Raw genomic sequence first — 15,852 nt, forward strand, 5'->3', positions numbered from 1 at the left:
CATAATCATACCTAACACTATTATCCATACCTTTTCAGAAACTTTTGCCCATATGAGTAATCAGGAAAGCAAACGTCAAAGAGTGTGTGATTTGCTGAATGCACTCGTCACACCAAAGGAGATTTCAAAAATAGTTGGAGTGTCCATAAAGACTGTTTATAATGGAAAGAAGAGAATGACTATGAGCAAAACTATTACGAGAAAGTCTGGAAGATACTATTAAAGAAGAATGGGAGAAGTTGTCACCCGAATATTTGAGGAACACTTGCGCAAGTTTCAGGAAGTGTGTGAAGGCAGTTATTGAGAAAGAAGGAGGACACATAGAATAAAAACATTTTCTACAGTCTACTCTCGTTATACCGCCAACTTCCGTTCACGGCCAAATTGGCGGTATAGCGAAAATGGCGTTACAACGGGTTGCGTCCATAATGTGCATGTCGTTACTATATGATGCCTCCGTTAACCCGTTCTAATTGCGTTTCTAAATAAATCTTGATTCTGTTATGTTGTAAGGGATCATTTAAAGTGGGGAAACATTTGAAGCATTATTATACCGTGTCGGGAAATGACACCCCATCATCTTGAGGCTTTGGCTTAATCCCACGTCCTCTTCCCGACATCCTGACCTACTGAGTGTTCTGCGATAAATGAACGGTGGCCGTTCCGTAGACCTACTCGTAGCTTGTCGCGATCAGCGTCTGGCGCGTTTGTTTCAGTGCATTGTTAAAATTTATGTGTACTCGATGGCAATCACGCTGGCGGTATAACGGTCGGGAAATCAATGGTATAAGTGTTGTTTGTGCATGGAACTGGGCTGGCGGATGGCGATAGGCGGAAATGGCGGTAGCTAATGGAATAATGCATTGGGGATTTTTGTGCAATGGTTTTGGTCGGCGGTGAGCGAAAATGGCGGTATAACGGCGGGCGGTTTAACGAGAGTAGACTGTATTATGTCAATTTTCTTGTGGCAAATAAATTCTCATGACTTTCAATAAACTAATTGGTCATACACTGTCTTTCAATACCTGCCTCAAAATATTGTAAATTTTGCTTCCCCACCCTGTATTTCATGAAGTTGAGTAACTTCTGGTAAATTGTGTGTGTGTGTGTGTGTGTCCCGTTTCCTGGAATGGCTAGGGTTAGGTCGCAATGACCTGGCACAAGGCAGAGGGATCGGTGTGTGAACGGAAAGGAGAGGATGTTCCCACCCACACATTTCTAAACCATTCTAAGAGGGTGATTAATAACATAACATCATATTTGGCTAATGAGTCTATCATGCGCACATCAGATGATTGATTTGTTTAATGGTAACAACTAGGGCTGTGTATTGGCAAGAATCAGGCGATACAATACAAATCACAATACTAGGATCACGATACGATATATCAAGATATATCACAATACTGTTAACAAGGCGATATTTTTTGTTTTGTTTCTGTCTTTAAAAGATTATTTCCTGGAAAAACCTTTGGTGTAGCATTTGTATAAATAAAGTTTTAACACACAGCTTTACCAGTACAAAAAAACACACACAAACAAATACATAAATAAATAATATTTTGCAGACATTACAGTTTCAGATCCTGCTTAAATCTTCATATTCTATTGTGAAAAGAATCCATAGTGTTCAGTCCCTGAATCATCCAACATCAGAACATTATTTTTTCTGCATTCTCAATTTAAAAACAAAACATTTGCCTCTTTCAGACAGTAAAAAGTGCTTTTAGGATGAATTGAATTATACATTATTTAACAAAACAGTGTTATCAATTTCAAAAAATTATATTGATGACCTGCAATATAATGGTACTATTGTACTATAAAAACAACAGTAAAAAATACTCATGTGAATATAGAAATGAAAGAGCTGGAGAAAAAAAATGAACCTCTGCCATGTCTGCATTTGAATAAATACTTAAAAGTATCGATACAGCACTTTTGAATATCGATACAGTATCGTGAAGTGAAATATCGCGATATATTGCGATACCGATATTTTCTTACACCCCTGGTAACAACAGTGTCAGACCACCCCTGTTTAAAACCCTAAAGAATTGGGGAGATTCCCTGAGAGCATTCCAAGTGTTGTGTATTCTTTATTTTAGCCACAACAATATTATGATAAATCACTCAGGAAAGGTTACATTTGAATTAAATAGTCATTTGGAAGTCCCCACAAAAATATTCATTCATTTTCTGAACCCGCTTTATCCTCACTAGGGTCACATGGGGGGTTACTGGAGCCTAACCCAGGTACTTATGGGTGAAGGCAGGTTACACGCTGGACATGTCGCCAGTTCATCACACAAAAACAGTGGTGCGTTTTTAAGGGTTAATTACAACATAAATGATTCTAAAGAGGAGTTTCTCTTTTTTATCTGAAATTGTTTTACATGAATCAGCCCCTGACCCTGTGTCATTTTTTAAAAGTGGTTCCTGGTCAAAGCTCGTTGACTGTCTGTGGTTTACACTTAAAGCGCCTGGTCTCCTTATCTGTATGCTCATCTTTTAATTTTGCACGAAAAATTAGACGATGGTGTTTAATTAGCTTGTTTCTTGCTTGTTCAGTGGATCAGGTGTTTGTCAACTACATATATTACATATAAATACTGTAGTTTACACATGCAGATATTAAATGATCATGTAAGGAGCTGATGCCTGACGCCATTTACAACATAAGGATATTCTGAATGTTGGTGTGTATAGAACTCACCATACAGCAACCCACACAGCAAATTTGTCAGTGTTAATTTAACTCGCAGAGTGTTAAAATTAACAATATCATGATGTTTATATAATTCTCACAAATTCTGAGTTACATTTACACTTTCAATAGTGTTAATTTTTCAACTCTTTTAGAGTGTTAAACGTTAACACAGACAGTGTCATTTAATAACACTTTAAAGTGCAGTTTTTAACTCCAAACTGAGTAACAGCCTTACACTCCCAGTGTTACTAACTGACACATTTAAGCGTGTTTTTTAACTCCAAACTAGGTTACCGCCTTATACTCCCAGTGTTACTGACACATTTAGGTGTGTTTTTTTTTAAACTCCAAACTGAGTTACTGCGTTACACTCACAGTGTTATTTACTGACACATTTAAATGTGTTTTTTAACTCCAAACTGAGTTACTGCCTTACACTCCCAGTGTTACTTACTGACACATTTAAGCATGTTATTTAACTCCAAACTGAGTTACTGCCTTACACTCCCAGTGTTATTTACTGACACATTTAAGCATGTTTTTTTTGTTTTTTTTACTCCAATCCAGGTTACTGCCTTACACTCCCAGTGTTACTGACACATTTAGGTGTGTTTTTTAACTCCAAACTGAGTTACTGCCTTACACTCCCAGTGTTACTTACTGAAACATTTCAGTATGTTTTTTTTTTTTTAACTCCAAAGTGAGTTACTGCTTTACATTCCCAGTGTTACTTACTGACACATTTAAGTCTGTTTTTTTTTTTTTAACTCCAAACTGAGTTAATCACTGTCACCAGTAGAGTTACTGGTTGACACATTTAAGCGTGTTTTTTAACTCCAAACTAGGTTACCGCCTTATACTCCCAGTGTTACTGACACATTTAGGTGTGTTTTTTTAACTCCAAACTGAGTTACTGCTTTACACTCCCAGTGTTATTTACTGACACATTTAAATGTGTTTTTTAACTCCAAACTGAGTTACTGCCTTTCACTCACAGTGTTACTTACTGACACATTTAAGCGTGTTATTTAACTCCAAACTGAGTTACTGCCTTACACTCCCAGTGTTACTTACTGACACATTTGAGTATGTTTTTTTTTTTTTAACTCCAAAGTGAGTTACCGCTTTACACTCCCAGTGTTACTGACACATTTAAGTCTGTTTTTTAACTCCAAACTGAGTTAATCACTTTCACCAGTAGAGTTACTGGTTAATCCTTGCAGTGTTAAAAGCACATCGAAACTATTCTCTTCCACTAGAAATGTAAGACCAATAGAACTATAGCAATACATTTGAAGTGTTTATCACCATTTTAAATGCATATATTCTTTTTACAATCATTAACACTAAAAAAAAAAAAAGTTTGCAAGAATAAAATATCCAAACAAACTATCGCTTAATGCTTTTATTTTGGAAATAACTCATCCAAGCAATGAGAAGTCTGGGCACAACCTTGTTCTCATGTGCAAAGAAAAGAAAATGTTCTACGCTCGTTGCGTACAGGGCACAATCTCTGCACATTTCACTGCAGCCCCCCCGCCCCCATGGAACACACTCCCACAAAACATTAGGAACTCAGACTCAATACAAAACTTCAAATCACTACTCAAAACTCACCTGTTCAAACTTGCATTTTCTTGAGCATCTTTCTTTTTTTGTCTTTGTTCTTTTTGTTTTGTTTGTTTGTGAAGCATCTTTGAGTGTCCAAAAAAGTGCGATAGAAGTGTGACGTATTATTATTATTATTATTATTATTATTATTATTATTATTACTACTACTACTACATTGGTCCCTGGTCAAATCTCGTTAACAATCTGTGGTTTACACTTCAGCTGCCTGGTCTCCTTATCTGTATGCTCATCATTTAATTTGCGAGAAAAATTAGATGATGGTGTTTAATTAGCTTGTTTCTTGCTTGCTCAGTGGATCAGGTGTTTGTCAACTCCATATATTACATATAAATACCTTAGTTTACACATGCAGATATTAAATTATCACGTAAGGAGCTGATGCCTGAAGCCATTTACAACATAAGGATATTGTGAATGTTGGTGTGTATAGAACTCACCATACAGTAGCCTATTAAATATACTTTCCAGTCAGGTAGAAAAGAACAACAAATAGCCAGAAAGCATGCATTTAAACAAAGTATGGACCTTTAATTTTAATGAACTTAATGAGGCTGTTTTGGTTGGATTTGACCTTGCATGGTACGTAGCAGATTGTAGGACTAAGGACTAAGTTCCCCTGCAGGAGTGACAGGTGTTTCATGTGAAAGAGCCCCCAGATTTTTTTTTTTTTTTTTTTTTATTAAGAAGCAGGTTTTCATCATTATGAGCTCTGCATGCGTTATATCAGAACAAGACAGGTCAGGGGGTTGCAGTTGACAAGATGTGTAGAAGTCCACTTGGGAATAAAGAATTAACTGATGTTTTTTTTTTGTTTTGTGGTCTCACTCAGTTATTTGTGCATAGGATGAATGTAGTCAGGCAGTGTCCCCTACGGGCTACCATCTGTAAAACAAAGCTGAAGCCGCTCTGCATAGACATACTGTATTTTTTCTGCTGTTGTAGGGGCTGAGCAGAGTCTGACTCCCTTTTTTTTTTTTTTTTTTTTTTTTTTTTGCTTTGCGCCGTAGAATACAAATGGGTTTCTGTAAACTGTGCTGCAAATAATGAGTGACTCAGGGAAACATGCTGCGGGTCGTGTGTCAGGCACTCTGGCACACATGCGCACATACGCACCGGTTTGACGGACACAAAAAGGCACTCATACACATTTGACAGACTTGCCTATACATATATATATACATATATATATATATATATATATATATATATATATATACCTATCCCACCCCCCACCTCACCACCCAACCCCCCCTTGCTGCTCCTTTAGGACCCTGTCTGACTACTGACCACTTATTTCGTCGTTTGACTTGATTCCAGCCTTTAACTCCTGCGTGGCCGTGGTTCCGTGGGAGTAGTAGTGTTTAGATCCACGGATGTGAACGGTGTGCTGTGTTGTGTCTGTGGGTGACGGAAGGAGAAGGGGGGGGGGGGACAACAAGGTGGGGGGGAAGAGGGGGGGCGCTCTTGCTCGGATCAGCGCAGGACGCAGGAGATCGTCGCTCTCCAAGGTGCTGAAAGTCGGAGCGCTCCCTCTTCAGTCTCGCCTATTGACGATGAGGGCGACTTCATCTAAAAACCGTGGACTTCATCCGACTACAACCCTGGTTTTGGCTTAACATCTTTTTATTTTGATTTTTTCCCTCTCTCTCTCTCTCTTTTTTTTTTTTTTTAACTTGGATCTCTTATTTCCCATTCATATGCTGGATGTATATACTGACTGCTGCTGCTTTCTAATATCCACCTGCATCGTTGGGAAATACTGATGAATGAATGGACTCCGGATGCTCAGGGAAACGCCACGGAGGATTTTCTAATCTAAATTCTGGTTTTTTGTTTTTTTTTTTCTTCTTCACTGTGTATGTATGTGTGTGTGTGTGTCTGTTTTCCTGCCGCATGTCTTTGGACGTAAACTGTGATATTGCTTCGAAAAGGTGAGTCCGGGGAGGATGATCATGAATCAGACCTACTTTTACGTGGATATCAGTACCTTAACATTGGAAAGGGGGGACCATATCTCCCAAAAGGCTGGTGCTTAATTGCTCTTAAACCCCATCATCACGACCGAGTGGGAGGATTATAGTATCTTGTGGATCCTGGTGAATTTTTTACCCTGTGGATAAAGTGAAGTTTCCGATAGGCTATAGACGACTGCCTTTTAATCCGCTCTAGCCCTCTATGTATTGGGCTTTGTGGCTTCAGATTAAGTGGATATCAAGCAATTCCAGCTCGGTGAGTTTGGTTTATCGCTTAATGTACTTTTATTCCTATTGTCACTGCCAATTCAGTTGATCTGTCAAGGCAAAAGAGCACTTGCAAGCAAAATGATTCCTAACGGAGTGTTTATTTCCAGCTACTGCTCAAGTGGTTGGATTCTGTTCTGTGGTTGTTGGGTTTTTTTTTTTGTTTTTTTTTTTTTTTCCCCCCCACCTCCCAATGCATTTTGTCTTAAAGCATTGCGCATTAAACAATGATTCGTGAAATCTGTCTGCTCCATAGCTGCTTTAGTAAAAAAAAAAAAAAAAAAAAAAAAAAAAATCAGGTTACTATTTGATCAGTGTTGAGGCTGCAATTTTCTGTAGTCTAATTATTTGCTTCAAGGGAAAAAAAAGGAAAAAAAAAAATGTAACAGATCAATGGCTACCTGTTGTCTCTCTGGTCGGTCTCGTGGAGTTTTAAATTGTACAAAGCCAGTAAATACATGAACTGAATGTAGAGGAGAATACAGCGAAGAGCCCACTCCACCCACTTCAGATAATGGATTTTTTTTTTTTTTTTTTTGTAACCTTTTTCTCTGTTGCTGGACGTGGAGGCATTTCTCTTATTTTGCATGAGGTGAATTAGCTGTTTGTTTAATATGACTTGCACCACCCACCACCATGTATGCAGATGTAGGTTATGTATGTGTATGTATGTTTGTTTGTTTGTTTGTTTGTTTGTTTTAAGAAATAATAACATTAGCCTGTGGAGTGTAGATGAGGAGGGGGTTCTATTTGTCTCCAGAGATAGGAAAACAAACACAGAAAGACAGAAAGTTGATTGATCCATGTAAACAGTAAAGCAAATAAGTCTAAAAAAAATTATGAATGTGAGGTTAAATGGTTTATGAGGATGCACATCATCCATCCATCCATCATCATCATCATCATCATCATATATATATATTTTTTTTTTCCTCCACTGCAGCCCATCTTCACAAGTGATGCTGATGATAATGAAGTGCAGAACAGATCCGGAGAGGATACCGGGAGCCTAGGGGATGACATCCACACAATCTGGTTGAACGTGGATATCGACGTCGAAGGCGAAGGATGGGCCCTCCCCTGTCGTCCGCCTTCGTGCTCCTGCTGGCCCTGAACGCAGCGTCTCCGGCCTCGGTGGGTAACCCCGAGGATTACGCGGCGGACGAGGCGGAGCGGACCGCCGGTGAAAACATCGTCTTTGATGACTACCGGGGGAAAGGATGCGTGGATGACAGTGGTTTCGTCTATAAACTCGGGGAGCGCTTCTACCCGGGACACTCGAACTGTCCGTGCGTGTGCACAGAGGACGGGCCCGTGTGCGACCAACCCGAGTGCCCCAAACTGCACCCCAAGTGCACCAAAGTGGAACACAATGGGTGCTGCCCCGAGTGCAAGGAGGTTAAAAACTTTTGCGAGTACCGGGGGAAAACCTATAAAATTCTGGAAGAATTCAAGGTAAGTCATGTTTATAAGAAATCAAATATATCTGTGCGTTTAACCTCATTTATTCTTAATTTCCAGCATAAATAACTATACTGAAAACATGAAAACAAGTCCTTTACACTGTTCTCAATCAAGTTACCCAGTTTTGTAGTTAATTACACTTCTATATTGGATTATATTGTATTTTTGGGGGGGCTGGGGAGCTGAGAGGTTTGGGGTTTTGGTGCCCTTCCATCTTTCCAGGTGCATTTATTCAGTCAATCAATGTAAGTTGGGTTATACTTAATAAAAGTGTTGAATCTTCCATATAGAGTTGCAAAAAAAAGTATTAGACCATCAAAAGTCATCAAAAACAATAGTTACGCAATCAAGTACTAATGTGACAGAAAACATGGAACGCCTAAAAGCACTATTTTTGTCAGTACAATGTCATACATACTGAAGTGATTTTGGTTATTATCAAGAAAACCATGGAAAATGGTTAGATATCAGCTCTGAAATTAAACTCTTATGAGCTATTTTTGTTGTTCTCATTATATTTGTCCAAACAAACATACCTTTAGTTGTACCAGGCATTAAAATGAGCAAGAAATTCAAGAAAATATATATATATATATATATATTTTTTTTTTTTTTTTCCCTGCGACTGTATATTAGATGATATTTGTACTTTTTGGGGGCTGGGGAGCTGAGAGGTTTGGGGTTTTGGTGCCCTTCCATCTTTCCAGGTGCATTTATTCACTCAATCAATGTATGTTGATCAAAGATTGGGTTATACTTTATGGAAGTGTTGCATGTTCCATTTACAGTCATGGAAAAAAGTATTAGACCATCAAAAGTCATCAAAAACAATGGTTATGCAATCAAGTACTAATGTGACAGAAAACGTGTGGTGATTTTGGTTATTATCAAGAAAACATAAAAAATGGTGAGATATCAGCTCTGAAATTAAACTCTTATGAGCTATTTCTGTTGTTCTCATTATATTTGTCCAAACAAATGTACCTTTAGTTGTACCAGGCATTAAAATGAGCAAGAAATTCTAGAAAACAATAATTTTTTCCCCCGTGAATGTACATGAGATTATATTTGTACTTTTGTGGGTCTGGGGAGCCGAGAGGTTTGGGGTTTTGGTGCCTTTCCATCTTTCCAGGTGCATTTATTCAGTCAATCAATGCAAGTTGGGTTATACTTAATAAAAGTGTTGCATCTTCCATATAGAGTTGCAGAAAAAAGTATTAGACCATCAAAAGTCATCAAAAACAATGGTTACGCAATCAAGCACTAATGTGACAGAAAACATGGAATGCCTAAAAGCACTGTTTTTTTTATAGCCATTGATGTAAGAACTGAAGTGATTTTGGTTATTATCAAGAAAACCATGGAAAATGGATAGATTGAGTACAGGATCATAAGTGAGACATTTGGTCTGAGCAAAACCACCATGCATTGATGTGTGAAAATGCGCAAAATGTACTTCCATTACACTTTTGCACAATACAATCACAGAAAAAAAATTTCTAGACCATCAAAAACAATGGTTAGACAATCAAGTATTAACTCCTGTGTGTATCATGTGACTAAAACAGACAGAAGAGAAAACTTGGAATGCCTAAAAGCACTGTTTTTGTCCGTACAATGCCATAGATATTGATGTAAGAACTGAAGTGATTTTGGTTATTATCAAGAAAACCATGGAAAATGGATAGATATCAGCTCTGAAATTAAACTACTATGAGCTATTTTTGTCGTTATCATTGTATTTGTCCAAACAAATGTACCTTTAGTTGTACCAGGCATTAAAATGAATATTAGATTATATTTGTACTTTACTGGGCTGGGGAGCTGAGAGGTTTGGGATTTTGGTGAACTTCCCTCTTTCCAGGTGAATTTACACAGTCTATCAATGTAAGTTGATCAAAGATTGGGTTATACTTACAAAAGTGTTGCATCTTCCATTTACAGTTGTGGAAAAAAGTATTAGACCATCAAAAGTCATCGAAAACAATTGTTACGCAATCAAGTACTAACTCCTGTGTGTATCATATGACAAAAAAAGACAGAAAAGAAAACATGGAATGCCTAAAAGCACTGTTTTTTGTAGCTATTGATGTTAGAACTGAAGTGATTTTGGTTATTACCAAGAAAACATAGAAAATGGTTAGATATCAGCTCTGAAATTAAACTCTTATGAGCTATTTTTGTTATCATTATATTTGTCCAAACAAACGTACCTTTAGTTGTACCAGGCATTAAAATGAGCAAGAAATTCAAGAAAACAATAATTTTTTCCCCGCGACTGTGCATGAGATTATATTTGAACTTTTTTGGGGGCTGGGGAGCTGAGAGGTTTGGGGTTTTGGCGCCCTTCCATCTTTCCAGGTGCATTTATTGAGTCAATTAATGTAAGTTGATCAAAGATTGGGTTATACTTAATAGAAGTGTTGCATCTTCCATTTACAGTCATGGAAAGAAGTATTAGACCATCAAAAGTCATCATAAACAATGGTTATGCAATCAAGTACTAATGTGACAGAAAACATGGAATGCCTAAAAGCACTGTTTTTATAGCTATTGATGTCAGAACTGTAGTGATTTTGGTTATTATCAAGAAAACCATGGAAAATGCATAGATATCAGCTCTGAAATTCAACTCTTATGAGCTATTTTTGTTGTTATCATTATATTTGTCCAAACAAATGTACCTTTAGTTGTACCAGGCATTAAAACGAACAACAAATTGAAGAAAACAAGGGTGGTCTAATATATATTTTTTCCCCCTGTGACTGTTTATTAGAGTATATTTGTACTTTTTTGAGGGCTGGGGAGCAGAGAGGTTGGGGGTTTTGGTGCCCAACTGATTCTTCTGTCTTGCCAGATTCATTTATTCAATCAGATTAAATAAAAATGCATATAAATTGATCAAAGATTGGGTTATACTTAATTAAAGTGTTGCATGTTTCATTTACAGTCATGGAAAAAAGTATTAGACCATCAAAAGTCATCAAAAACAATAGTTATGCAATCAGGTACTAACTCCTGTGTGTATCATGTGACTAAAACAGAGAAAAGAAAACATGGAATGCCTAAAAGCACTTTTTTTTTAATAGATATTGATGTAAGAACTGAAGTGATTTTGGTTATTATCAAGAATACCATGGAAAATGGACAGATATCAGCTCTGAAATCAAACTCATATGAGCTATTTTTGTTGTTATCATTATTATATTTGACCAAACAAATGTACCTTTAGTTGTACCAGGCATTAAAATGACCAAGAAACTGAAGAAAATAAGGGTGGTCTAATATTTTTTTTCTCCGCAACTGTATATTAGATTATATTTGTACTTTTTTGGGGCTGGGGATCAGAGAGGTTTGGGGTTTTGGTGCCCTTCTATCTTTCCAGGTGCATTTATTCAGTCAGATTAAATAAAATGCATATAAATTGATCAAAAATTGGGTTATACTTATAAAAGTGTTGCATCTTCCATTTACAGACACAGAAAAAATTGTTAGACCATCAAAAGTCCTCAAAAATAGTGGTTATGCAATCAGGTACTAACTCCTGTGTGTATCATGTGACTAAAACAGACAGAAAAAACATGGAATGCCTAAAAGCACTGTTTCGTAGCTATTGATGTAAAAACAAATAATTTTTGTTATTATCAAGAAAACATGGAAAATGTCTAGATATCAGCTCTGAAATTAAACTCTTATGAGCTATTTTTGTTATCATCATTATATTTGTCCAAACAAATGTACCTTTAGTTGTACCAGGCATTAAAATGACCAAGAAACTGAAGAAAACAAGGGGTGGTCTAATAATTTTTTCCACGACTGTATATTTATAGGAGCACCAAGGGCTGCATGTTTGCTACAGGCAATGAAGGAAATACACACATCAGGTAAAATCAACAGGCATGATAAGATTCAATAATATGAACCTACTTAATGGTACTGGGCAGGTGCTAGAACATGGTCTCTGTTTTTAATGTTGTGCCATAATGGGACATGGCTGCACCAAAGGGTTGTAGTAGTTTGGGGGTAGCAAGGCTGACGGTTGTTGTGAGTCCTGGCTCTTAAAGGTCCCGTATTATGCTATTTTTCAGTCACGTCATATAGGTCTCAGAAGCCCAAAAACATAGTATTTAAGTTTGTTCGCCCCAAAATCATCCTTTGTTCGGAATTTTCAGCGGTCGAAAAAGTCCCTCTCACCAGCCCTCCTCAGAACAGGCTGTTTCTGGGCCTGCTTCCGGGTATGCAAATGAACGTATCTGTCCACGCCCACTCCCCCTCCCCTCTCTGGGAGAGGACGCGGCTTCCGCTAGCGGTACTACGCGCTAATGTTGACTGTGAAGCCCCTCTCTCGTCTACAATACACATGTCTCAGACAGAACGTCTTTCCAAACACTGGCTTTCTTTGCCTTGAGGCGTGATTGAGCCCCGACAGAAAACGGCGGTGTTGTGTCGGGTTCGTGGACCTGACACGGAAAGACGCCTGCCGCCACTAATGCAGGCAGCTACTAACAAGCTTGATGCTAACTATACTGATGCCAACCACAAAAGGCCCGTGTTCAAAGTAGTTCTGTTGAATGTCTCTGGATATTATCAGCTCTTGCATGTTAACGGGGACGCAAACGTTAGCAGCAGTAACCGAGCTATGTTAGCTGCCATGCTAACGTTAGACGTACACATCAACAACCACCAGCTTATCCGTAATGTAGGGTTATGCAGTAAAGATACAAAAAAATGATCAGAACTTACATCTCCCACACTTGTACTTGGGTCACGAAGCGTTGGTACTGCGTCCTTCTTGATTCGGAGTCTTTGTGCTAAGCCGGAGCTGTATGGGCCCATGTTCGAAAAACACTCGTCCGTGAAATGCCGGGCACACACATACAAGCGTTTCGGAATGTTGTTTGGTACATGACCATCAAAGATAGAATCCAGCCACTTTTTTCGGAGAGGCTCGGAAGTGGGGAGCAAAAATAAACTATCGTGTTGGTGTGTGCAGCCAACAACACCACAACTTGCGTGTCTCGCCTTCGCCATGTTTGTTGTCCAAGAGGTACTTTGCCAGGGTGGGGCTCGCTTTGCCAGGGTGGGGGCACAGTCAGGGGGAGGAGTTAAATCCGCTTATGTCGTCATAAGCGGACCCAACTCAAACTCGGCCGTTTGAGCAGGCATTTTCACAAAATGTGGTGTAGCAAGGCAGGGAGGAAACAGACGGTTTTCAAATTCGAACCTCATAATGAGGCTACTGCAACACACACTACTATAAGAAAACTTTCACAAAGTGAGATTTGCATAATATGGGACCTTTAAAATAATATCAAAGTATCATCCAAAGGTGTTTAGTGGGTGTTCATTGCCAAGGGCACAAAGATGGCCGCCTCCCGGAGTGATGTCATCCCTCCTCCCTTGCACCATCCATCGAACATACACCAACAAAACCAAACTGGCAGATGCTCTAACAGTATTTTTGTTGCTTTGACTTGGGGAACAGTCAAAAGGGAAAGGGGGGGAAAGCGAGCGGTATTTGGACTTGTCAGACTCGTATCATGGTTGTTGTTATAAAGCGTGACAGTGCTGTCTGATTAGAAATGACACTAAGAGCATGACAACTACAGTCTGCTTAAACTGTTGCTGCCCATGAGGAAACCTGCTCATTGAAATTCTGCACATGTGCATTGAAGAGGCCAGTGATTGAGATGTGATATGACACAATCCGGCCTTAGCAGCTGTATAGCTCTGTGGTTATATGGTTAGCACACATGGTCTATGAAAAAGTGAGGCTGATTATATATTAAAGGTGTGTTTTCACCTCCATTTTCAGTCAGGAAGTGTACTGTTATGTGTAGCGGCATGACTGAATGATTAAAAGAAAGTATGAATATGGATGCTTATAATCCCTATTATACAGGGGGTATCAGAAGAAACTATACATTTTGAAAAATTAGCCCCACACTGTAAAAAAAAAAAAGTAAAAAAACAGCAGCAGGGGTGCCGAAAAAATACTGTAAAATAACGGAAAATAACCATCTCATAAAAATACGGTAATTTTCCATAATTAAAATAAATTTTTTGCCCTAACTTTACATGAGATTCTGCATATTTTTTTTGACTTTTTAATGTTTAATAAAGAATATTTACATGTATTAAAACAATCAAATTACCTATAAATATATACATAAATAATTTTCAATGAGACCAAGTTGTATAATCCACTGATAAAAACTGTATTTGGACAGTTTATCAGTGCTTATACATGTTATACATTCACAAAAATACATTTATTCAACATTTTTGTTGTGAAACCTCCCGTAATTACACAAGATATTTGACAATTAACAAACAAGTCTTGTTAAACTGACAGAACAAACACTTCTTTTACGGTTAATTGTCAGTAATTTTATCTCGTTTTATTATTGTTTTTACAGTATTAAACTTGATATTAACAGTTTAATCTCATAAATAGAAAAGAATTTTTTGTGGAAATTATGATACATTTGCAAATGTATTTTAACTGTATTTTTCTGTGAAAAAAGAAAAAAATTATTTTAATAAATGGAAATTTTATGGTTATTCACAGTTAGTTTTTTCGTGTTATTTTACATTTGACATGTAAAATCACGGTCTGTTTTTGTCATTTCATTGATATTTTCCTGTACCTAAAAAATACAGGAAAAATCTGTAAAATAAACAGTGAAAATTCTGTTAGATTACAGTTTGTTTGTTTTTTACAGTGCAGTTCTACATTTGATAATTTTTGGAATTTTCTCTTATGGACATCAGTAGGTAGGGGATTGGTGGATATTTGTCCAAATTTTCAGGTTAGTGTTAACTCTAACGCAGCCTAACTTGGCCTGTCCTCAGTGACATTTTCAGGCCTAAACAACTTGAATTACCGTATTTTCCAGAGTACGGAGCGCACCTGAATATAAGCCGCACCTGAATATAAGCCGCACCCACCAAATTTTAAAAGAAAAAAAATATTTGTACATATATATGCCCCACCTGACTATAAGCCGCAGGTGTCCACGTTGTAACATGAGATATTTACACAGAAAGATGGTAAACAGAAAGATTATTTAAATATTTATTTCCATACCTTAACTGCTTTTTTCCAAACAGTGTGTGTAACACTGCAGTAAAACGGCAGGAACACGGCTGGTTAAAAAAACAGAAAAGTCATTGATCTCTATCTTCATCTTCCTTCTGCTCATTGAAACCACTGAAGTCTTCTTCAGTGTCGGAGTTGAACAGCCTCAAAGGTTCCGTCACACACCTTCTACATCTCTCTTCCGTTGCTGCTCAATGGCACTTCTGTGCAGCAGCTCTATTTCCTTCTTGGACAGACACATGGATTGGTTTTAACTTAAAAGCTGCATCATATGCATTTCTTCGTGTGTTTTCCATGATGAGGGTTTGTGCATGACACGCCAAATGACTGTTAAAAGTTAAGCTTAAAACTTCTCCTTTTCGTATCATCTCTTCCATCTGTCTATCTCGCTTTTGCGCTTCCTGCTAGAGCGCCCCTAGAGGCCGTTTGCCCGTATAAATCTATACATGAGCCGCATCGTTGTATAAGCCGCAGGGTTCAAAATGGGAGAAAAAAGTAGTCGCTTGTAGCTTATAGTCTGGAAAATACGGTAACTTTGAAAGGCAGGAACAGCTGTCATGGGTAAAGAAATGAAACTGACATGGTGGCCAAAGTGTTAATGCTGTAATCTGGTAATTTTGTGGAAAACAAGATGGATGCCCATTGTCCCCTCCCATGACCTTTGATTGTTTTTAAATCCCACCGTTACTTCGCACAAACTAGTT

The 15,852-nt window shown here is 38.0% G+C and overlaps 1 protein-coding gene across 2 annotated transcripts in view; it reads left to right on the forward strand.

Annotated features, from left to right (window-relative positions):
• The first annotated feature begins 5,801 nt into the window (after positions 1–5,801).
• vwc2l (von Willebrand factor C domain containing 2 like) overlaps positions 5,802–15,852 on the forward strand; it is an 82,152-nt gene continuing 72,101 nt past the window's right edge. The window contains exons 1-2 of one of the 2 annotated variants that reach the window (XM_030125591.1): positions 5,802–6,571; positions 7,526–8,037. In XM_030125591.1, coding sequence (XP_029981451.1) covers positions 7,651–8,037 — 387 coding nt within the window. In that variant the 5' untranslated portion in view covers positions 5,802–6,571; positions 7,526–7,650. The remainder of the gene's footprint in view (positions 6,572–7,525; positions 8,038–15,852) is intronic. The other variant, XM_030125592.1, reaches the window with a different exon arrangement.

The sequence above is a fragment of the Sphaeramia orbicularis genome, chromosome 21 (genome assembly GCF_902148855.1).
Source record: "Sphaeramia orbicularis chromosome 21, fSphaOr1.1, whole genome shotgun sequence".
In the NCBI taxonomy this organism is placed as follows: Eukaryota; Metazoa; Chordata; class Actinopteri; order Kurtiformes; family Apogonidae; genus Sphaeramia; species Sphaeramia orbicularis.